Source organism: Urocitellus parryii, chromosome 12 (genome assembly GCF_045843805.1).
Source record: "Urocitellus parryii isolate mUroPar1 chromosome 12, mUroPar1.hap1, whole genome shotgun sequence".
Classification (NCBI taxonomy): Eukaryota; Metazoa; Chordata; class Mammalia; order Rodentia; family Sciuridae; genus Urocitellus; species Urocitellus parryii.
Window position 1 is genome coordinate 59,939,172 of NC_135542.1, and position 23,766 is coordinate 59,962,937.

The following is a 23,766-nucleotide window of genomic DNA, read 5'->3' on the forward strand; positions in this document are numbered from 1 at the left end:
GAATAGGAGAGTAGGACTGGTTTGAACCAGCTAATCCAGACTTTCACATGAACTTATAATGTTTAATATGACCAATAAGCTGACTGCATTCAAATTTAGCCAATACATATAAATTTACTAGGGAAAACAAGACAATTTAAATAAAATGGTTCTTAGTATTTGGCAATATCCAAATTAATGCTGCAACATTAATTAAAAATTAACTCTTCCTTAATTTTTAAAAAAGGAAGAGGGCAGAAAGGAGTTTTAAAACAGACTTCAAATACTCAGAGGAAGAAAAGTAGTGCATTTGATATGATGAAAGAAACCCAATATTGCTGACACAAAAAATAATAACAATTATTTTATAATTAATATTTATTGAACATGTACTAAGAAGAGCATTTCATGTGTTTTAATTCAATCTTTACAATGTCCGTATAAGGTAAATTCGATCTTTTTTTTTTTCTTAAAGAAAGAGAGAGAGAATTTTATTTTAAAGAGAGAGTGAGAGAGAGGGAGAGAGAGAGAGAATTTTTTTAAATTTTTTTTAAAGAGAGAGAGAGAGAGAGAGAGAGAGAGAGAGAGAGAAGAGAAAGAATTTTAATACTTTTTTTTTTTAGTTTTTTCGGCAGACACAACATCTTTGTTTGTATGTGGTGCTGAGGATCGAACCTGGGCCGCACGCATGCCAGGCAAGCCTGCTACCACTTGAGCCACATCCCCAGCCCAAAATTTGATCTTTATTGGACATCTAAGGATACTACCACATGGCCATAGATACCAGCACAAAATAAAATGAGGTGAAGAAGGCAGGGGCCAGGTTATGTAGGACCTTGTGTTGAGGAGTTGGTCTTTATCTAAGGTAACCAACTGAAGAGTTTTTAGTAAGGTGTCAGATTTTAATATATGTCATTTGATTTTGTGTGAAGAAAACACACAAAAATTCTGAATTGTTTTCTAAAGGTCAAGCAACATTTAAAGGTCCTTTACAGGTATTAACTCATTTAATTCAGAGCTGCTCTATGAGATAAACATTATTATTGTTCTTGTTTTGCAGAAACAGAAACTGTTTCTGCAAAAAAAAAAAAAGTAACTTACCAGTGTTATACAAGTTGTGACATAGCTGGATTCCTACCCAGGCTGAGCCTACCATCCACAGCTATATTTTTGCTTCTTCACCTATGATGGGAGTTTTATCCTGATAAAATCATCTTAAATTGAAAATATCATAAGTCAAAAATGCATGAATATACCTAACCTACTGAACATCCTAACTTAGCAACAGGGTACACTGTAGAGACATGGTTGTGTTTCCTCTTAGTGGCATGAGGCTCAACTGAAGCTGACCAGGAGCAGCAGTTCGTAGCCACTACCCAGCATGGAGAGAGACTATCCTATGGCTATTCCTCACCTGGGAAAAGACCAAAATGCAAAATTTGAAGTATGATGCTTACTGAATGTGTAGCACTCTTGCTTGTACCATCATAAAGTCAAAAAAGTTTAAGATGAAACATTGTTAAGTCAAAAATCATCTGTACTGCAAATGAGCATGGTGAACTGGAGTAGGGTAGTAACAGTAATAATAAAGACACATGGAAGGATTTGGTAAGATATTGAGACTTGTGCCCACTTCGGCAGCATTTACACTAAAATTGGAGTCACACAGAGAAGATTAGCACAGCCCCTGTGCAAGGATGACATGTGACTCTGTGAAGCATTCCATGTTTTAAAAAAATTTACTGAGATCTGGTGATGTATTAAGCATAGTGAGCGAGAAGTCCGGAAGTGTGATGATATGCTTATGGCTTAAGCAAAAGGAGAATTTAGCTGTTGAGTGGGGAGATCATGGTCACAGAAGCAGGTTTTAGATAAGGAGATGAAGAGTTCAATCTTAAATGAACCAAGTTTGAGGAGTTTCTGAGACAATTAACAGGTTATTTAAGATGTAAATATGGCTGGGTATAGTGGCACCTACATGTAATCCCAGCAGCTCAGGAGGCTGAGACAGGAGGATCAAGTTCAAAGTCAGCGAGTTCAATTTACCAAGGTCCTAAATAACTGAGCAAGACCCTGTATCTAAATAAAATACAAAAAAATGGCTGGGGATGTGGCTCAGTGGTAAAACAACCCAGGATTCAATGTCTGTTACAAAAAAAAAAAAAAAAAAAAAAGACAAAAAAGTAAATCTTAAGGGCTCCTGATAACCTTTAAAAAGAATGTTACCTTTTGTCCTCTTGCATGCCATATTTCATACCATTCCTTCCTTTTTACTACCATCTGTGATTGTTTTATTCCATCTCCTGCCAGAATGTAAGCCTATTATGACAGATTTTTTTGTTTGACCACTATATTCCCAACACCTGTCATACATAAATTGTCCAATGAATGAATAAAAGAGCCTTGGAGAATCATATCACAAAATTTTTTGATAAAGGGGAATTCAATTCTCCTTATTCATGTATCCAGTGTGAAGAAAAGCACTGTCATAAGGCAATCCATTTGAGGAGGGGGTGGTTTACTAGGGATTGAACCTAGAGGCTCTTAACCACTGGGCCAGCACTTTTTATTTTGAGATAGTGTCTTACTGAGTTAGAGTCTCACTAATTTGCTGAGTTGAATTTGAACTCACAATCCTCCGGCCTCAGCTTCCTGAGCCACTGGGATTACAGGCGTGAGCCACCACACCCAGCTCCATTTTTATTTTACAGCTTAGGAAACTTTTTAAAAAATTTATATTTTAGTTATAGGTGGACACAATGTCTTCGATTTACTTTACGTGGTGCTGAGGATCGAACCCAGAGCCTCACGCATGCCAGGCGAGCTCTCTACCTCTGAGCCATAACCCCAGGCCCAGGAAACTCCTTTTTAAGTAATTTGGAAAACACTTATGTGACATACTGACCTGTTTATGCAGGTGGGCTATCCTGGACCTCCTACCTAAAAATTAATGATCACATGGTTCTTTTCAAACCTGAGTTCCTCTAAATCACTTGGCTTAAATGAACATCAGTTTGTCATTGTCCTTGACATCCTCTACCCTTCTCCACCTCCTATGTATACACACTGGGGTTCACAGTATTCAAAACAGTACTATCAAAAATTTAGTATTCACTAAAAAAAGCCCAAACTCCATTAACTTTTCTACTTGCTGCTCAACTAAAATGCCGTTAATAGAATATAACAGTTATATCAAAATATTTGGCAATGTGAAAGGTCTCCTTTATATTATTTTCTTGGAGTTTGGAAAAGAGTGACCCAGTTTCATTTTCAAATCTGTTTATTCCAAAAAAAATATTACTTTCTAAAGATTCAACAATCTATCAAAATTCAAGTCTGGCTTTTTTTTTTTTTTTTTTTTTGTCCCTGGGAGGACTAGAAAACTGTCATATTTTTATAACCCTTTTAGGAAATCTATCCTAAGAAAATAATATACAAAGTTTGACTTTTCAAACGTCAAATGAAACATTACTTAATGAAATGTAAAAATTGGAAACAAAGTATCCATGTACAGGATATTGATAATGGCACATCCAACATTAAGTAGCCAGCCATCAAAATGTCATTGCTAAATCCCTCTTATATTTTCAGAGTAGTAGTATGGGGGAAATGCTTATAAAATAAATAGAGGAAAGCAAGATACAACATCCACTATGTAGGATGATTGCAACTATGGAAATAAAGTCAAATATTAACATTTGTTCTGGTTGGTGGGTTCTGGGAATTTTTCCAAAATTTTGCTGAATGTAAACTTAATGATTGAAATAAATTAATTCATAACAAGATATAAAATTGACTTTCCTTTTTCCTCTGAGTCTCTTTATATGCTCATTGGACAAGATTAAAGCCCTTGCTGGGCATAGTAGCACTATCCTGTAATCCCAGCAACTCCAGAGGCTGAATCAAGTAGATCCCAAGTTCAAGGTCGCCTCAGCAACCTCAGCAAAAATGCTCAGCAACTTAACAAGACCCTGACTCAAAATTAAAAATAAAAAGGGCTGACAATACAGCTCAGTGGTAAACACCCCTGGATTCAATCCCCAGTACCAAAAAACCAACCAACCAACCAACCAACCAACAAAAAAGATTAAAGCCCTTTTTTGTTTCATAAACAAAACAAAAGGCATTTTTCTATCTAACTTGAAATAATTTGAAATGAAGAAAGAGGTAAAGAAAATAATCAAAAACAAAGGAAAAAAAAAAGGAAGAAAGTATCAATAATGGAAGTCAGAATACTCGAAGAAGTCCACTTAAATTTCTATGGATCCTTTGACTAGAATTGACAATAGTGGGGTAGGGGAAAAGACAAGTATATGTATGAGAACATACTGAGGTAGAAAGCCATGAGTTCCAATGACAGAGACAGAGAATTGTGGATATCGGACAAAAGGTGTAAACAAATTCCTCTTTGGGAAAAGAATAGAATAAATAGGAAAGAAAGAGTAGTTGTAACTTGTCACTGGTAGATATGATTATCACATGCTTGCTTAGGATAATTTTTATAAAAACCTGGGATGGTTTTTCTGAATTATGATTAATATATAAAATTCTTAAGTAAAATTCTGTGAGCTCTATAAGAAAGAACTAGAGATGAACTTATAATGATTAAATCAGGTTTTAAAAATAACCCATCTGATGGAAAGTATTAAGGCAAGAAATTTATTTATAGCTATACTTTAGCCATTTCTTACACAAACATAAAAATTCCAATTAAGAATGAAGAAAATGTGTAGCTGGGTATGGTGGCACAGGTTTGTAATCCCACTGACTCAGGAGGCTGAGGCAGGAGGACTGCAAGTTCAAGGTCAGTCTCAGAAATTTAGTGACACATTGTCTCAAAATAAAAAAATCAAAAAATTCTTTAAAGGGGTGGGGGTGCGGTTCAGTGGTTAAACATCCCTGACTTCAATCCCTGATACCCACCCCCCCAAATGTAAGGAATAGTAATACATATAGTTATTTCATAAATTAAATGTTTTGGAAATTGGCTAATTATATCCATCATTCAGTACTGTTTGAACACAATGTCTGGCATTCAACAGAAATGGCAGCTTTTATCTTATTTATTTTTATGTGGTGCTGAGGATCGAACTCAGGGCCTCATACTTGCTAGGCAAGCGCTCTACCACTGAGCTATAGCCCCAGCTGAGAAATGGCAGCTTTTACTGATAGTAATGATCTGCAATATTTTTTTTTTTGCAACTTAATTTATTTATTTATTTTATGTGGCTGAGGATCAAACTCAGTGCCTCACATGTGCTAGGCAAGCCCTCTACCACTAAGTCACAACCCAAGCCCCATGATCTGCAATACTTTATAATTTCTGTGCCTGCATTACATATTTAATGTTTTATGCTCTCATACTATAACAACAATTTTACACACATGTAAAGACTATTTATCAAACCTAATATTATTATTTGTCAATATTAAAGGATTATTCAAAGATTCACTCTTGATAAAAATAAGCAGATAACTATGAAGACAGATGTACTTTTTAGATATGTAAAAGATCAAAGAAAAAATATCTAGTAAATTTTCCTCTCATTTTGTAGATGTGGTCCTGTATTTTATCCCTATGACTAGTAGAATCTATTCAACAGGGACACCTGACTTCAGAGCTTATTTTTCTCTAGATAAATTGAGAAGCCAAACCTATAATATTGATTAATGAGAACTTGGAAAGCAAACAGAAGATACTTTATTGCTTATGCTATTAAAACTACTTAGATCATGCTTCAGAATTCACTGGCTATAATGCTGCTGCTTCTTTTAGCTTTATGACACTGGATGTTATAATCTAAATAGATATGATTATTTGGGTTGTAAAAATCTCATGGGCTGGGGAAATATTAATAAATACAAAGCATCAAACAGAATTTCCTTTTATAGTTGATTGTAGAAAACTAGAATTTAAGTTATCAATAGCTTAAAAAGGTTTAGAGAAAAAATAAAGATGTACTAACAGAGAGAGAGGAAAAAAAAGGAGAGAGGCAGGGAGGAGGGGAAGAGAGACATTACTAAGATATGATGCAGTCTACCCTAAAAGGGGTAATGATGGGAAAAGTTTGAGAGGTACCAAGAACAGCAAAAAATAGCCAAGGCAGAAATAAATATATTATATAAATAGATGACTGAAAAGGAGATACGTGCACACATGCATGTGTGCAAAAAATGAGACTAGAAGACAGTCTGGCAGTGCCTTAAAAAGTTAAATATAAAGTTACTATTTGAGTCAGCAATTCCACTCCTAGGGATATACTCAAAAGATATTAAAACATGTATCCAGCTGGGCATGGTGGTGTGCACCTGTAATCCTAGTGACTCAGGAGGCTGAGGCAGGAGGATAGAAATTTCAAGACCAACCTCAGCAATTTAGTGAGGCCCTGAGGACTTAGTGAGATGCTGTTTCAAAATAAAACATAAAAAAGGCTGGGGATGTGGCTAAGTAGTTAAGCACCACTGGGTTCAATCTCCAGTACCAAAAACAAAAAATTTTGTATATATCTACACAATAACTGGTACATAATTATTCAGAGCATCATATTCATAACAGGCAAAAAGTGAAAGCAACCAAATGTCCTTCAACTCATAAAATATATCAGTTGATGATAAAATGTGGCATATATACAATGGAATTATTCAGCCATAAAAAGGAATGGATTGCTGATTCACACTACAACATGGATGAGCCTTGAAATATTATGCACAGATAAGAAATCAGTCACAAAAGACCACATATTATATGATTTCATTCATATGAAATACCACTGTAGAAAATTTATAGAGACAGAAAGTAGATTAGCTGTTGCCTAAGGCTGATGGGAAATGGAAAATTGTGAGATGACAGGTAAAGAATATGGAGTTTCTTTTGGGAGTAATGAAAATGTTCAAAATTAACTATAGTGAGAGTTGTACTACCCTGTGATTATAATAAAAACAAATGAATTGTACACTTTAAATAGATGAATTGTACAATATGTGAAGTCATTTTATAGACTTTTATCAAAATTAAAAACAAGAACAAAGAAACAAGAAGAATAACTTTGGAAACTCAAATCAGAAACGAAAAACAACTCTGTAGAAATAAAAGTCAGTGAGAAAACAGGTGAGAGAAAGTGACTTTCTGAGGTATTTAAAAGACTGAGCCAGGAGGAAAGCAAGGATCTATAAGCTAGCTGCCAAATGGTGTAGGTATGAGTGAGAATAAATGGCAAGTAGCAGGTGATAAATAAATATATAGCTTGAAATGTTCAGAAAAGTCACTTGCTTTTGATATAGTCTATGTTACATTGTCTGGTAAAATTTGGTGTTTAAAATCTGCTAAATGCTGTGGTATACATTCATTTAATCAATTATCTGTTTTGCAAGGAAAAATTCCAATCGCATAAGAGACTAGCATAACTATAATTATGACTAATTCATTTTTGTATGCTCTGAAGCACTTAGCTTGATGCCTTATACACAGTAGGCATTCAATAAATATTTGATGAATGAAACTAACCATCACAGTCAGAACCTGTGTCTCTGTAATTACAAAACATAAAAAAGGTAGAAACATTATACTACATCAGAAACATTTTAATGGACCTTTAGATAAGAACTTTAATTCAATTAACAACTAAAATATACACAAACACAATTTAGTAATTTAATATTAAAGTGAAAAGATACATCAGAAGAGAATATTTTGAGAAATGTTTAAAAAATGTGATTTTATTCATAGTAGGTACACCACGAAAGAGACTTTATATTATTTTGGTTTCTTGAAAATTTAAAATTTACTTATTTTGCAATGGAATTTTTCATGACAAATGCCAAATTTTGACCTATTTTTTCCCCTGATAATGTCCACAGTCTGTCCCAGTACCCGATACAATTATGTATTCAGCATGTAAAAGACTATGGTTCAGTGTTTAAAAAATAAATTAGGGCTTGGGGGTATAGCTCAGTAGTACAGTGCATGCTTAGCATGTGCAAGGCGCAGGGTTCAATCCCCAGCACCACAAAAACCAAAAACAAAACAATGAAAAATTAATAAAAGAGAAACATTATTAGCAGAAAAATGAAAACATACCATGTAATTTTTAAAAATCCCTTAAGAATCAATAGTGGTATGAACAAGACTTCCTTAACCTACTTGGAAGCATTATAATACCAATATACAAATAAAATAGAATCCATAGCCTGGAATGGAACAGTGGCTACCACTAATTAGGTGAAATACATATAAAAATGAGTGGAGGAACACATTAAAAAAAGCTTGTTTTTAGCTTGATTGTCGGTGCAGAATGTATGGTCGGAGCTGGCTGCCTCGCAGCAGCTTTAGCCTTGCTGGCTTGGCTTGCTCGAACAGCAGTTTCTAGCCGCACTTTCAACTCAGGAGCAGCCCCCATTACCGTCTTGAAAGCATGTGGATACAGAGGTCCAATATGCATTAAGTTCTGGAGTGCAAACTCATGAAGATCTTTAGAAACTGAACTTGCTGAGGCAAAAGAATTTTCATCCAGCAGGTAAGAAATCAAAGTGGGAACTAAAAGAGCAAGTAACTGGACTCCTGTAAATAACAAAGATAACAACAAAGATTGGTCTGATGTGAGAGTGCCTATTTGATATTTTTAATAATAAGAACATATTCACATATTATATGTGTAATTTATGGTTTAATAGCAAATTAGACTCCAGCAATTCCCCTGAAGTAAATAACCCATTTCAAATAAGAATTAATTAAGATACATCAAATAAGATGTATCACCATCATGGTTTTTCCATTTTTTCATGGACAGCTTTATTCAGATTACAAACGTTTTTGTATTATACCAAGACTTTTAAAAGGTAGAATAAGTAGCTGGCTTTTAAAAAAATTAAAAACTAAGGCTAAACACAGTGCAGGTGTAGCTCAGTGGTAGAATGCTTGCCTAGTGTGCTTAAGGCCCTGTTCAATGTCAGTAACACACACACACACCCCCCCACACAGGCAAATGAATCTTATTAATGAATAGAACATTCATTAGGAGGGTACCATCAAATAAATGAATAAATATATTAATTTGACAGCAACATTTTTAGACTTACCTTTATATTGAGTGATATGATTCCAAAGGGGTAAATTTTCTTTTTCCTTTCTTTTGGTACTACAGATTGAACCCAGGGGCACTTAACCACTGAGCACATCCCCAGCCCTTTCTATATTTTTTATTTTGAAGCACGGTCTCACTAAGTTGCTGAGGCTTCTTTGAATTTGCAATCCTCCTGCCTCAGCCTCTGGAGCCACTGCGTGAATTTTCAATTCTTGAATTTGTCTTATCCTTGACTTTTTAAAGTTTATTTTTCAGTGCATTATAGTTATACATAAAAGCAGAGTTCATTCTGACATATTCATAAAAGAAGTAACATAGTTTTCTCCATTTCAATCCTAATACTAATTACCTCTTCCCTTTCCTTTGCTTCCTCTCTGGTTCCCTTCCTCTTTTCTATTGGTCTTCCTTCTATGTAACTTATTTTTCACTTGATGCATTATAGTTACATACAAAATTGGAATGCACTGTGATATATTCATACATGTACCTAGAAAAATTTGGTTAACTACATTCCCCAGTTCTTCCCCTTACCCTTGCCTCCTTCCTCCCCAATGGGTCCCCCTACCTACAAAGCACACTTCTACTCTTCCAATGTCCCTTCTATTTTTCTGAAAAAATGATGGTTAGATGTCATAGAAGAAAGTGGCAATGTCTTAATCGTATGCCTACTGTCTGGCCCAATGGCTCTTCCATCCTTGTCAAGGGAGTTATAACCTTTTCTCCTGTCATTCAACACTATCACTCAATTTTTTAAAAAATTTTTGGTTGTAGATGGACACAATATCTTTATTTATATATTTATTTATTTTTATGTGGTGCTGAGAATTGAAGACTCACATGCACTAGGCAAGTGCTCTATCACTGAGCCACAACCCCAGCCCTCAACTTTTTCTTAATTATCTCATTTGCAAATATTCCTTTTCTTAAAAAAATTTCACAGGAAACTGGAAAGGTAGTAGAAGTTTTTGAAAAGCTATTGCAGGACTGGAGGTGACACTCAGTGATAAAGCATATGCTTTAGCATGTGCAAGGCCCACAAAGCCCTGAACAGAGGAAAAGAGGGAGAGAAGAGAAGAAAGAAAAAAAAATGGAGGGAAAAGAAAGGAAGTCCATTGCAATAACTCCCTTCTAAAAATCTACAGTCTAGAACTATGATAGCAGAAGAGAAAAATGCACAGATGAATGTAAAAGACAAATTCATTTGATCTGATGATTAATGATTCGCTGATTATGGGGAGCAAGAAAAAGAGGCAATTACTAATATATTGCATGGAAGGAGTGTCACAATTGGGAAAGTTAGAGACAAGTGTTTTGGAGAAATTGATAAATTTAGTTGAAATTAGTAATAAATTAATATATAGGTTATTTTGGTAGAAAATTTATCACTGACACTATGGCATGTTAGAAAAATCAACATAATTTTGTGTGCACTTTTATTTTACTACTATGAACTTCATAAAGATGAGTTCTAAATCTTATTCATTTTGTAATCCGAGCACTGATCTTACTGCCTTTAATAGTTAAAATAATTTTCAGTTGTGTCAACTCAAGATCAATTCCTGAACAGATATGCTTATTTAAAATTAAATGTAGCATGAAGACAGGTAGGGAAGAGAATCTTGAAAATTGTAAAGAGCTTAATGTTTGATCATAAGATACTATTTAAAAAATTTATAGACTTTCTAAAATAAATAAAACTAATATTTAAAGACAAATATCATATTTTGATGAGATCAAGATTTAAGCATTAAGGAAATAAAGTAATATACTAAGCTATTTTAAATTTGGTTAAATGGATGTATATGGCAGTTTTTCATTAAATTAAAAATAATTTTAAAATACCAATTTTTGAGGTATTTTAACAATGATGTTTGGTATTCATATTATCTGATTATATTTGTTATGAGGTTTTTATACCTTTATTATAAGGAGTAGAATGCGTTACTTTAAAAATCTATTGAACATTGTGAATTGTGCTGCTGTAACATTGATGTGGCTGTGTCCCTGTAGTATGCTGTTTTTAAGTCCTTTGAGTATAGACCAAGGAGAGGGATAGCTGGGTCAAATGGTGGTTCCATTCCCAATTTTCCAAGGAATCTTCATACTGCTTTCCATATTGACTGCACCAACTTGTAGTCCCACCAGCAATGTATGAGTGTACCTTTCTCCCCACATCTTCGCCAACACTTATTGTTGTTTGTCTTCATAATAACTGTCATTCTGACAGGGGTGAGATGGTATCTTAGAGTAGTTTTGATTTGCATTTCTCTACCATGGAGCCACAACCCTAGCCCTCGACTTTTTCTTAATTATCTCATTTTCAAATACTCCTTCTCTTAAAATTTTTTTCACAGGAAATTGGAAAGGTAGTAGAACATTTTTTCATATATTTGTTGATTGATTATATATCATCTTCTAAGATGTGTCTGTTCAGGTCCTTGGCCCATTTGTTGATTGGGTTATTTGGTTTTTTTGATGCTTAGCTTTTTGAGTTCTTTATATGCCATAGAGATTAGTGCTCTATCTGATGTGTGAGGGGTAAAAATTTGCTCCCAATAACTGTGGAAACAACCTAGATGCCCTTCAGTAGATGAATGGATTAAAAAATGTGGCATATATACACAATGGAATATTACTCAGCTATAAAAGAGAATAAAATCATGGCATTTGCAGGTAAATGGATAACATTGGAGAAGATAATGCTAAGTGAAGTTAGTCAATCCCCCCCCAAAACAAATGCCCAATGTTTTCTCTGATATAAGGAGGCTGATTCATAGTGGGGTAGGGAGCGAGGAGCATGGGAGGAATAGACAAACTCTAGATAGGGCAGAGGGGTGGGAGGGGAAGGGAAGGGGCAGGGGGTTAGCAAATGTGGTGGAATGTGATGGATATCATTATCCAAAGTATATGTATGAAGACACCAATTAGTGTGAACATACTTTATGTTCAACCAGAGATATGAAAAATTGTGCTATATATGTGTAATAAGAATTGTAATGCATTCCACTGTCTTTTATTTTTTAAAAAATTTTAAAAAGTTGAAATACTAAATAAATAAATACATACATAAACAAACAAACAAACCATCAAGCATATGAGAGGCTCCATTTAAAAAAAATCTGGGGCTGGGGGTGTGGCTCAGTGGTAGAGCGCTTGCCTAGCAAGTACGAGGCACTAGGTTCAATCCTCAGCACCACATAAAAATAAACAAATAAAATAAAGATATTGTGTCTAACTACAACTAAAAAAATATTTTTAAAAATCTATTGAACATATGTATTTTTCCTCAGTCTTAAAGGATATATTCCCAGAAAATTTAAAACTCAGTATGTTGAAATATCATCAGTAATTCATTGAGACTTTCTGCTCATAAAAATAATCAATTCAATGCATTATGTTACTAACATAAGCAAATATATTATGCTTTCAGACAGTAATTGCTCCTTAGTAAACTTACTGTTGCAAATGCCTATGTCCAATATCAAATAAGATTTATGTACAGATCTTCATTTTGGAGTAATGGCTAATTTTTATTAAAAATACTTACTGTTCTGTTCTTCACCAAGAGCAACCAAAGTTTCAAGAACTTTAATTCCTTCTTGAACAGCCAAAAGTTCATTGTTACTGGCTGGTCTGTTTCTTTCAACAGCTTTTAGCTTTTCAACCACTATGGGAGCTAATGAATGGATGTAGGGAGTTGAAAGGGCACGGTTGGAATGCTGGAAGACTGAGAGGAGAAGCTGGTAACATTTGGCTTGAACCTAAGTAAGGAGATCATTCAATCAATTAACATATGATAGTTCTTATCTGCTCTACAATCACATTACATCTTAATATGTATGTAATACAGCACAATGAAAATATGTTATTTTCCATTTAAGAGAAATTAAAGAGAGTAATGGAACTTTCTTTCAATAAGCTAACTGAATAAACCTCTCAAAAAAATCTGAATCTCTCGAAATAATTCTTTATACCAATTTAAGTTTTGTAGCCATAGAAAATAAAGTCTCACTGGCTTTTAGATTAGAAAAACTTCATATGAATAATTATTTTTTAAAAAAGGAAGAAGGGAAGGAAGAAAAGTTATAAATATTTGGGGAAAATAGTGGAATAAAATTGTTTCAGCAATACAAATTGCCAAACTTCACTGACATCAGAAATACCTGGGGAGCATTTTAAAAATACAGATTCCTGAGTCACAACTCTGAAGACTCTGATTCAGGGAGCTAGGAGGCCAGGAATGTTCCTAAGTTGTTTTATTTTTCCTGATACGCAGAAGATTTGATAATCATAACTTTAGACTTCAACACTGTAAAATAATAAAACATGTTTTCTAAACAAACAAGTTTCGAATAGGCTTATTAAAATATGTAATAATATAAATTTATCCATTAATGTAGTGGGTATAATTTAAATAAATATTGGAAACCCTGAAAAGTCTCTCCTAATATGGCCGAGAATTAATCAAAGATAATAGAGAATTTCTGCATATTTAAGTAAACATACAAATGTGTTTCTCCTATAGTTAAACCCAGTGATATTTTCTAGTTTTTCCATTTAAAACTCTTACTGTAAATACTTAGGTTTTCCTTACATATAACACATTTTAATGAATCAACCAGATATTCTCCTGATAAAGTGGAATGTTTGCTTAGGTGGAACTTACCCATGGGTCACATGAATTTAATGCATTTTTAAATCTGTTCATGCAGCCATTCTGTAATGACTGGACTCCTATTATTTCACTACTAGCAGACCACAGGAAGAGTGCAATTGCTGTCAGCATGCTAACTTCATCAGGTGTGGGCACAGAATCTTCTGAAAATGAAAAATGGAAAAAAAAGTGCCATTTCCAAAACTTTTGGAAATTCAATCTTCAACAACTCTCCTCTGCTCCTAACATTTATCACAGTTTATCAAGAAAATAAATTAAAATGTTACCATTTTGAAACATGTAATTATAAATAATTCAGACAAAATGGATACTAAAACCACTGTGTGAAAGTTTGATAGACAGCAAACAATTAAGGTAGTTTCAAAATATCTCCCCATTGATTCCTTGTTAGTTATAAAAGGGAGAAATGACAACTGTATAGTGGAGAAACAAGGCAGATACCATCTTAACGGAGTCATTAAAGTTAAGATTCCCAATAATGAGACAAGGCAACATTATATGCTTTCTTATATAATGTTCTGAGAAGACATAACAGTATTTATATAGTATTTATCCAAAAATGCATAAAAGTAAGGAAAAAATTAGATAACTCAAAATTATGAAACATTCTACAAAAGTAGATGACCTGCACTCTTCAAAAATATTAATGTCATGGGGCTGGGGTTGTGGCTCAGCGGTAGAGTGCTCGCCTAGCGCGTGGATCCTCAGCACCACATAAAAAACAAGTAAATAAATAAATAAAAACAAAGGTATTGTGTCCGACTTAAAAACAAACAAACAAAAAAAATTAATGTCACAAAAGATTAAGCCTGAGGAACTATCCCAGATTAAAGAAAACTAAAGAAATATTATGACTAAGGAAAAGAAAAAGTTCTATAAAAGTCATGATTAGGACATTTAAAATATGTATATGAATAATAACAGCATTTTATCAATGTTAAATTGTCTAAATTTTATAATTCTTCTATTATCATGTAAGGAATGTTCTTGTTCTTAGGAAATCTGTGAAGTATTTAAAGTAAAGAGTCATGATGACTTCAACATATTCTCAAATGGTTCAGCAAAATTAATAATAAAGGTACAGGGGCTGAGGTTGTTGCTTAGTGGCAGAACACTTGCCTCCCACATGTAAGTCACTGAGTTTGATCCCTAGCACTGCATAAAAATAAATAAACAAAATAAAGATATTGTGTCCGTGTATAACTAAAAAAATTTTAAAAAAATAAAGGTATGAGGGTTATGTGGATAATAATAAATCCTTGAGGCAAAATGTTAATTGTTGAATCTAGGAGAAGGGTATACTGGTGTTTTCTACTCTTGAAATTAAATTTGATGGGCTGGGGATGTGGCTCACACGGTAGCGCGCTCGCCTGGCATGCGTGCGGCCCGGATCCTCAGCACCACATACAAAAAAAGATGTTGTGTCCGCTGAAAATTAAAAAAAAAAAAATTAAAACTCTCTCTCTCTCTCTCTCTCTCTCTCTAAAAAAAATTAAGTTTGAAATTTATTTTAAAAATCAAAGGATTAAAAGGGGAAAAAAAGTTCTGCAGCATTTTTGACGGGATTTATGTACATGTGTATGTATGTCCACATAAATACACATACACATATTTTAAAATATCTCAGCTCTTAGAGTATAGAAGTAGGGTTTCCAAATGGAAATTCTTCATTATAATTTTTTTTCTTAAGCAAGAATTAAGGGGGGCTGGGGATGTGGCTCAAGCAATAGCGCGCTTGCCCGGCATGCGTGCAGCCCGGGTTTGATCCTCAGCACCACACACAAACAAAGATGTTGTGTCCGCCGAAAACTAAAAAATAAATATTAAAAAAAAAACTCTCTCTCTCTCTCTCTCTCTCTCTCTCTCTCTCTCTCTCTCTCTCTCTCTCTTCTCTCTATCTTAAAAAAAAAGAATTAAGGGAATTGCTAGCCTTATACTATATAAATATTCCCATGGCTTTGATCCTTACTTCATAAGTATATCTCCTGTGAGTTCAGCTCTGGACAGAATATCTTAGGCAAGTTAATTGGATTATCAGACCTTCAAATTCACTTCATATGAATGAACCAGCTTGATAAAATAGCAAACACTTTTTGTTAAAGTTGACAATTTAGGGCTGGGGTTGTGGTTCAGTGGTACAGTGTTTGCCTAGCACATGTGAGGCACTGGATTTGACTCACAGCACTGTATAAAATTAAATTTAAAAAATAAATAAATAAAGGCATTGTGTCCCTTTACAACTAAGAAAATTTTTTTTTTAAATTGACAATTTAGGGTTGGGGCTGCAGCTCAGTGGTAGAGTGCCTGCCTCACACGTGTGAGGCACTGGGTTCAAACCTCAGCACAACATAAAAAAATAAAATAAAAAATAAAGATATTATAGGGCTGGGGCTTAGTGGTAGAGTGTCTAGCATGTGCGAGGCACTGGATTTGATCCTCAGCACCACTTAAAAATAAAATAAGGATATGGTGTCCAACTACATAAAAAAAATAAAAAATATATATATATTGATTCTGGATATGCTCACCAAAATTAAAACTACTTATAACAAATTCTTAACCATTTCTTCTTCCTGATATTCCTATTTATCTATCAATTTGCACATACATTCATATATGAGGCATTTAATCTTTTTAAGTTTGTTAAAATCTATGTTAAGAAGCAAAATATTAACACTTTATAAAGCTAAAATAATTTCAGTTACATTAATATAACTAAAGTTTTTTCCTTATACATAATTTTTTAAAAAATCACATTCTAAATATCTGTACATTATTCAAAATATAAAAAGCATATGGAAAAGAAAATAAAACTTGTAATTCTACCATCCAGTGACAGTTTAGATTTAATTTCTAGGTTTTGACTTAATTTCTTCTGGTCTAAATTAATCATATATATACATATATATTTGCTTAAAAATATGATATGTAAGAGATAAAATGGACATATAATCCAAACTAATATATTGTCATGAATAATTTTTCCCACTGACAAATATATTTATCACACATTTTATTATTATAAAATAAATGTATTGATGATTTAAATAATCTTGAATTTAATTTTTTAATTAACAAGTCCAAAGAATATGCATTTTCTGTGTGTGGTACTATGGATTAAATTTAGTGCCTCATGCATGCTAATCAAGTGTTCTACCACTGAGCTACATATAGCCCCAAGTATGCATTTTCTTTCTTTCTTCTTTTTTTAATTGGTATTGGGAATTGAACCTACTTTATCACTGAGCTACATCCCTATTCCTTTTTTTTTTTTTTTTTTTTTTGGAACTGGGGATTGAACCCAGGGCCTTATGCATGCAAGGCAAGCACTCTACCAACTGGGCTATATCCCTGGCCCCCCCCATTCCTTTTTATTTCTTATTTTGAGACGGGGTCTTGCTAAATTGTTGAGGGTCTCATTAAGTTGCTGAGGCTGGCTTTGAATTGCAATACTCCTGCCTTAGTTTCCTGAGTCACTGGGATTATCGGTGTGCTGCACATGGCTCCAAGTATGCATTCTTCTTCTTTTGTTTTTGTTTTTTGTACCAAGTATTGAACCCAAGAGTACTTAACCACTGAGCCATGTTTTCAGCCCTTTTAAATTTTTATTTTGAGACAGGGTCTCATTTGGTTGCTCTTAGTCTTGCTAAATTGCTGAGGCTGGCTTCAAATCTTCAATCCTCCTCCCTTGGCCTCCTCAATGACTGACTGGGATTATAGGTATGTGCCACCACACCTGGCTTTCTTAAAGGCTCCTTATACATCCTGCAGAATTACTCCCTGAAAATTTAAACCAGTTTAAATTCTCTTCAGCAAAGTATAAAAATGTTTGGTAATAATTTCAGCTGAACATAGTCACATTTTTCAAAAGTCATTTTACAAGTAAAAAATTACATTAGTGTTTTGGCCTTATTCTTTTACCCATTAATGTGGCTGATTTTTTTTTTCATAATTTGTTTGTTTGTTTGGCACTGAGAATTGAACCCAGGAGCGCTTAAGCACTGAGCCACATCCCCAGTCCTTTTTATTTTAAATTTTGAGACAGGGTCTCACTAAGCTGCTCGGGGCCCACTAAGTCACTGAAACTGGTCTCAGACTGGCAATCCTGTGTTAGCCTCTCTAGTCATTGGGATTACAGGTGTGCACCACCACTTTTAACTAATGTGCCTTCTTTCCTTTGTTCTTTCTTCTATTGGTTATTCATTCTCTTATAAGACCTCTTTATTTGTTAATAGAATAAAGAGTGACATAGATATTATTATTAGTTTTTCAGATACCTTTCTTTTTTTTTAAACTTAAATGGGGGTGGGAATTATATAAACTATATAATTCTGTTATTTAGTGGGATTACAGATTTTTTTTTTTTGAGAGAGAATTTTTTAATATTTATTTTCTAGTTTTCGGCGGACACAACATCTTTGTATGTGGTGCTGAGGATCGAACCCGGGCCGCACGCATGCCAGGCAAGTGCCCTACCGCTTGAGCCACATCCCCAGCCCTTTCAGATACCTTTCAATGTAAGATGCTTTGATGTCTACATAGGCCAATATATCAGTCTATGTAGTATATTTCCTCTGCAGTATCTCTCACTGACTTATAGTTAGTCTTTTGCCATTCTGCCACAAAAAGGTCATCTGTATTTTCTTTGTTTTCTTATTTTAAACATTTTATATTACCATTTAAATTTATCTTGTGTCTATTTTAAATCAAGATATAAGATGAAGGGCTAATGAGAATTTATTTCTCAAACAGTTAATTGGTACACCCATTTGAAGAATAATGAATGAATGATCTTTATTGTTTATTTTACTCTTATGAGGATATGTGTCTTCTATAGAAATCTCTTCTGTTCTACTGTCCCATCCACTGATTCCTGGGCTACTAAACATTTTTAAATGATGTGGAAGTTTTTTATTAGGCAACATGACAAATCTTTCCTTATTATTCTTTTTTTAGTTCTTCTACATTTTCTTTATAGCCAAAAAAGAAAAACTTGAGAGAAAAAGCCAAACACAGAAGAAAATGGACAAAAACATGACTAAGGATTTCCCTCTAAATGAAACACAAACATGAAAAATACTTATATTCATTAGGAAAATGAGAAGTAATAATTAAAACAACATGATAGGACATATTAGCCATCATATAACAAAATTTGGAAACCAAATAATACCACGTATTGGTCAGGTTATGGGGAAACAAAGATCACCTTATGCTGCTGATGCGAGTGTAAATTCATTTGGCTACTTTGAAGAACAATTTGGCGATGTCTGATAAAATGGAAGTTAATATATGCCATCAATTCCACTTACAGATATATACCCTAGAAAATTTCTCACAGCACACATGCAAAAGAAATCCATGATGTTTGCTAAAGCAACTTTTTTAATTGGGAGAAATTAGAAACAGCAAAAATATCCATTGACAGGAATGAATAATTGAACAAATAAATGTGATGTAAAGCTACACAGGAGTTAAGAATAAATGAAGGTTTTATTTATCTACATTAATAGAACCAAAAATTAATTACAGAGGGAAAAAAAGTAGAATGGGATATTATATCATTACTTATGTAAATTAAATAGTACAAAAAATATATATTATTCATGGTTACTTATCTCACTTTCTATATAATGCATATATATAAACTAAGTATATTTGTTAAAATAATTGATACATATTAACATAGAAAATATAATTTGTAATAGGGAAATTTCTAGAATAAAATATATCAATACCAAGATTATGGTTCCATTTGGGATACACTGAAATAGTGACAGATACTTGAACTTCTTTCCAATTTTATATCAATTATACTAACACATGTCAATTCTGGGTATATATTATATCTTTTTTTTAAACTTTCCAGTATGTATGAAAGTTCTAAGACAAAGATATTTAAAGTCAATAATTCAGACAGAGTTACTGAAACTTCAAATCCAAAAAAAATGTGACTAATGCATCTCTGTGAGTTAATTCAATGTTATACAGCAATTTTCTGATAAGATTACTTAAATAATTAATTAATTAGGGAACAGATAGATATCTGAACAGATCAAAATTTTTAAAAAACTCTGATAGGTTACCTGGTTGTGAATATTCCAGGATACATGCAAGAGTGCTACGAATTAGAGCTGTCCACTGTTTTTGAGTTTCCTCAGTTTTGACCATTGAAAGTGTCACAATACTTTTAATCCCTTGAAGAGCTGCACTGACTGGTAGAGGAACCTGATTGTCTGCAGACTTTATTGCTGTGTCTTTTAATATTCTTGCAATTAAGAATAGAATTGTGGGCAGGATTGTCATACATCCTAAAATAAAAACAAATCAGATTACCTCATAATTACTCAATGCCACTGTAGATGTTTCCATTCCTTATTTTTTTTACAATTAATTATGTTTGTCTTTTTTTTTTTTCCCCCTCTTCCTTTAGACAGGGTCTCACTGTGTTTCTCTGGCTGGCCCCACATCCCTAGGCTAAAGTGATCCTTCTGCCTCAGCCTTTGGAGTAGCTAGGACTAGAGTGCATGACACCATGCCTGGCTGACTATGGTTTCATATTATTTATTTTCTTTGTTTTTATATAAAATTTGCTACATTACTTTTACTATAATTCAATGTTTGAAAAAGAACATAAGAAATTGCCATGTTATTTTAGAGAAGAGAGAACTGATATTTTCTTTTTCCAATCCAGCCATTTTATTACTGCTAATATTTCACCTATTTAGTAGTCCATGCCCTTCATAATGAAAATGAGAAAGGAAGATAGAAAAACAGAAGGAGAATACCATATACTTTGAGAAGTATCTAAGTTACCTGGTGAATCTTATTAGTAATTCTAAAATATATAATTAACCTTCAGTGTACGAAAGCCAGCCTAATCAAGCCAGGAAAATGAGAAGACTACTGAGGTAAGCAAAGAAGAAATTATAGGATCCCAGAATTTGTGGATAAAAATTCAACCATGGTGGTGGGGGTGGGGGGGCCTGGGGTTGTGGCTCAGTGGTTGAGCGTGTGCCTAACACGTGCGAGGCGCTGGGTTTCATCCTCAGCACCACATAAAAATAAATAAAATAAAGGTATTGTGTTCAACTACAACTGAAAAAAAAAATCAACCATCCACTTAACAAAAGAATCCCTTCACTATTCTTATAGGCAGCTTCCTACAAAACTCCAAGGAGAGAAAGTCATTCTTTTTACACATGTAGGGTAACTTTAAGAATCAAAAAATTGTTTCTTGGTTATACCGAAATTTACCAGTATGTTTACTAATAATTATTTTTACTTTCCAGCAAAACAAGGAAAGTTTGCTTCCATACAACAGTTCTTCAATATCTATTACATTTACTAGTCATGATTTCTTTAGATACTCCTTAGAGTTGGCTGTCACTCTCCTCTGAAATTCTTTGCTTTTCAATGCTGCTCATGAATGTCAACCAGATTAGAAAATAATGAGCTTTGTAATTCCACCTTACTATCTTCCCCAGTCTGCAGTTCTGTCTTGTTTGAAACATATCTGAAAAGACAGCTTAGGTCTTTCGTTTTTTGAATCTTTAATCTTTATAGGATCTTAAAAGTACATAAACCTTTTTAAAAGACTGACCTCTCATTTCACACTTGAGATTTAAGAGAAAAATAAATTATAAGTGTTTAAAATTCAAGGCAAGACCACTTTCACTACTGCATATAATGCATTTCGAAATACTGATCAATACTGTACCAGCAGGTGAACAAAGGGATGGTAAATCAGAGAGAATGGTGACTGTGGCTGCCACCAGACGAGCACTTTCTTCTGACAGCCGGGTTTTAGTGGCTATGTGACTTGGAGAGTCTGACATCTTGGTACTCAGATGTGGCATATGCCGAACTAAAATGAACATCAACAGCTCCATAGTTGCAAACACAAGAGATTTTCCAGGAATGAGGCCACCAGTGTCACCTCCTTCTCCTAATACTGGACAGGACTCTTTCTCCATGTCATCTTCATCTTAGATAAAAAATAATTTTGGTGAAATTTTCAGCAGAAAATTGAAAATGGCATATAAAATATCACAATAAATACCTTTAAGAAATTCCTTCAAAAGGTTTTACAAGTAAATGCCTAAATAATGCTACATGTCTTTCTTAGTATAATTCTCTGCCTTACTAGAATTTTGTGTATTAACTTCTCTAAACTAATGGATAGTTATTTTTTACTTGGAAAATATTAAGTATTTATTTCCTAATAAAAATAACACATATGCTAGGTTGAACTATGTGAAGTTGACATTTTTGGAGGGGAAAAATGATCAGCTATCAGCAATTTCATTTGGTCCTTTCTAATGAAAACAAAATCAGTTTCAAATTTTCTAAATGTATGATCATTTTTTAAATCATAAACCTCCTGGCATTACTACTTTAAAAATTAGAGTGCAAATAAGGTTTACTTTAAGTTAGTGTGATTTATAGTGCTTACTCAGAGTATTTCTTTTTTCCTGCAAATAATCCTGAGCAGCTCTTACTATCTGTTGTACAACTCCAGTAACCAACAGCTGGATGGATGGTGGGTTCCAGGTCAAAAGGAGACGATGCAAAACACTCAGCAACTCAACACCAATCAGCTATTATAAATTGAATTAAATAAATTGAATTAATTTTAATTTTAAAGGATAAATGTATATTATTAAAAGCTGAGGAAAACATACATATGAAAACAAGGTATTTTGCAATTAATATTAACATAGAGGACTGTGTAACAAATAAGAATATTAACAATCTTGGGAAATGGTCACATTTCATTCTAACAGATTTTTAAGCAATAGATGTCTTGAATATTTAAGTTGACTTATTCTCCCACAGGTTAAAAAAATACTTGAGTTAAGCATTATTGTTAGAGTTTAGTGCCCTTAAACCAAATCTAAGCTGAGTACCTGAGAGTTGTGTGCCACAGACAACAGGAATTTTTGGCGAGTCCCTCCTCTATTCACCTCAGCAATGATTACAAACTTTCACTTTCAGCTTTCACAGGTAATCTGCCCAATGAGTCTGCCTCAAATTTCAAAGTCAGAGAAAGCTCAATGGCAAATCAAGTACCTTTACCTCTTCCCTTAATGTTTCCACTTTATCTAATACCCAGCTTCTTTTCCAAGTTGATTCATCTTTCTTCATGTGATCCCATTGTAATTCCCAGGGATTCTTCAAAGATTTCAATCATATCTCATATGTCTTCAACCTCCCTGTCTAGTTAGACTATTCTCCTCAATATAAGGAAAATGTTCAATTCTTTCTTATCTAAAGCTCCCAAAGTCTCTTAGACCCTTTTATCTACCCACATGCCTCCTCTGTCTTACTCCTTCCTTTCCCAGCCAGCCTAGATGTTTCCACTTCATTTACTTTCTCATTCACCCCCCTGATCTTCTAGAATCTGGCTTTTACCAACCCAAGAAAATCCTCTGCAGAAGGTCTCTAATAACCTCCTCTGGACCCTTTTCTTTCCTCATTTATGTACTATTTCTTTAGATGTTATAATCTGCATTTTTTTTTTTTTTTTTTTTTTGGTACTGGGGATTGAACCCAGGGGTGCTTAACCACTGAACCACATCCCCAGCCTCCTTTTTTTGTTTTGTTTTGTTTTCATTTTGAGACAGGGTCTTACTAAGATGTGTAGGGCCTCACTTAATTTCTGAGGCTGGCTTTGAACTTGTGATCCTCCTACCTCAGCCTTTAGAGTCACTAGGATTACAGGCATTAGCCACCACTCCTGGCCTCATCTGCCTTTCTTGAAATTTCTCCCTTCTCTTTGATAAACTGTTTCTGTTTTGTTTTTTCTCTTACCACTCTAGTGGTCTCCAATGCTGATTTATTTCCTTCCTCTCAATCCTTAAATGCTAGTTATCCTCAAGGCTTCAATCTTGGTCCTCTTTTCTTCCTCTTTTAATCAGTTTTCCTAGACTAGTATATTATTTCTCTGAAATTATAAAGAGTCACTTAATTGGTCTCCCTGCCTCCCTTCTTGTCTCACAAACAACCTTCTACAAGATTGATAGCATGTTC

General features: G+C 33.8%; 1 protein-coding gene and 2 non-coding genes across 4 annotated transcripts in view; 1 reads left to right on the forward strand and 2 right to left on the reverse strand.

Annotated features, from left to right (window-relative positions):
- The first annotated feature begins 1,604 nt into the window (after positions 1-1,604).
- On the forward strand, positions 1,605-1,711 carry LOC113194693 (U6 spliceosomal RNA). The gene has a single exon (XR_003302328.2). It is a non-coding gene; the product is annotated as a U6 spliceosomal RNA (small nuclear RNA).
- A 5,968-nt stretch (positions 1,712-7,679) lies between these two features.
- The window catches only part of Heatr5b (HEAT repeat containing 5B), an 83,892-nt gene continuing 67,805 nt past the window's right edge, over positions 7,680-23,766 (reverse strand). For both annotated transcript variants that reach the window (XM_077791856.1, XM_077791855.1), the window contains 6 exons: positions 22,190-22,334; positions 21,455-21,721; positions 19,821-20,045; positions 13,726-13,877; positions 12,607-12,820; positions 7,680-8,536 (listed from right to left, as the gene is read on the reverse strand). In XM_077791856.1, the coding sequence (XP_077647982.1) occupies positions 8,232-8,536; positions 12,607-12,820; positions 13,726-13,877; positions 19,821-20,045; positions 21,455-21,721; positions 22,190-22,334 (1,308 nt within the window). In that variant the 3' untranslated portion in view covers positions 7,680-8,231. The remainder of the gene's footprint in view (positions 8,537-12,606; positions 12,821-13,725; positions 13,878-19,820; positions 20,046-21,454; positions 21,722-22,189; positions 22,335-23,766) is intronic.
- Positions 9,671-9,795, reverse strand: LOC113194694 (U6atac minor spliceosomal RNA). The gene has a single exon (XR_003302329.2). It is a non-coding gene; the product is annotated as a U6atac minor spliceosomal RNA (small nuclear RNA).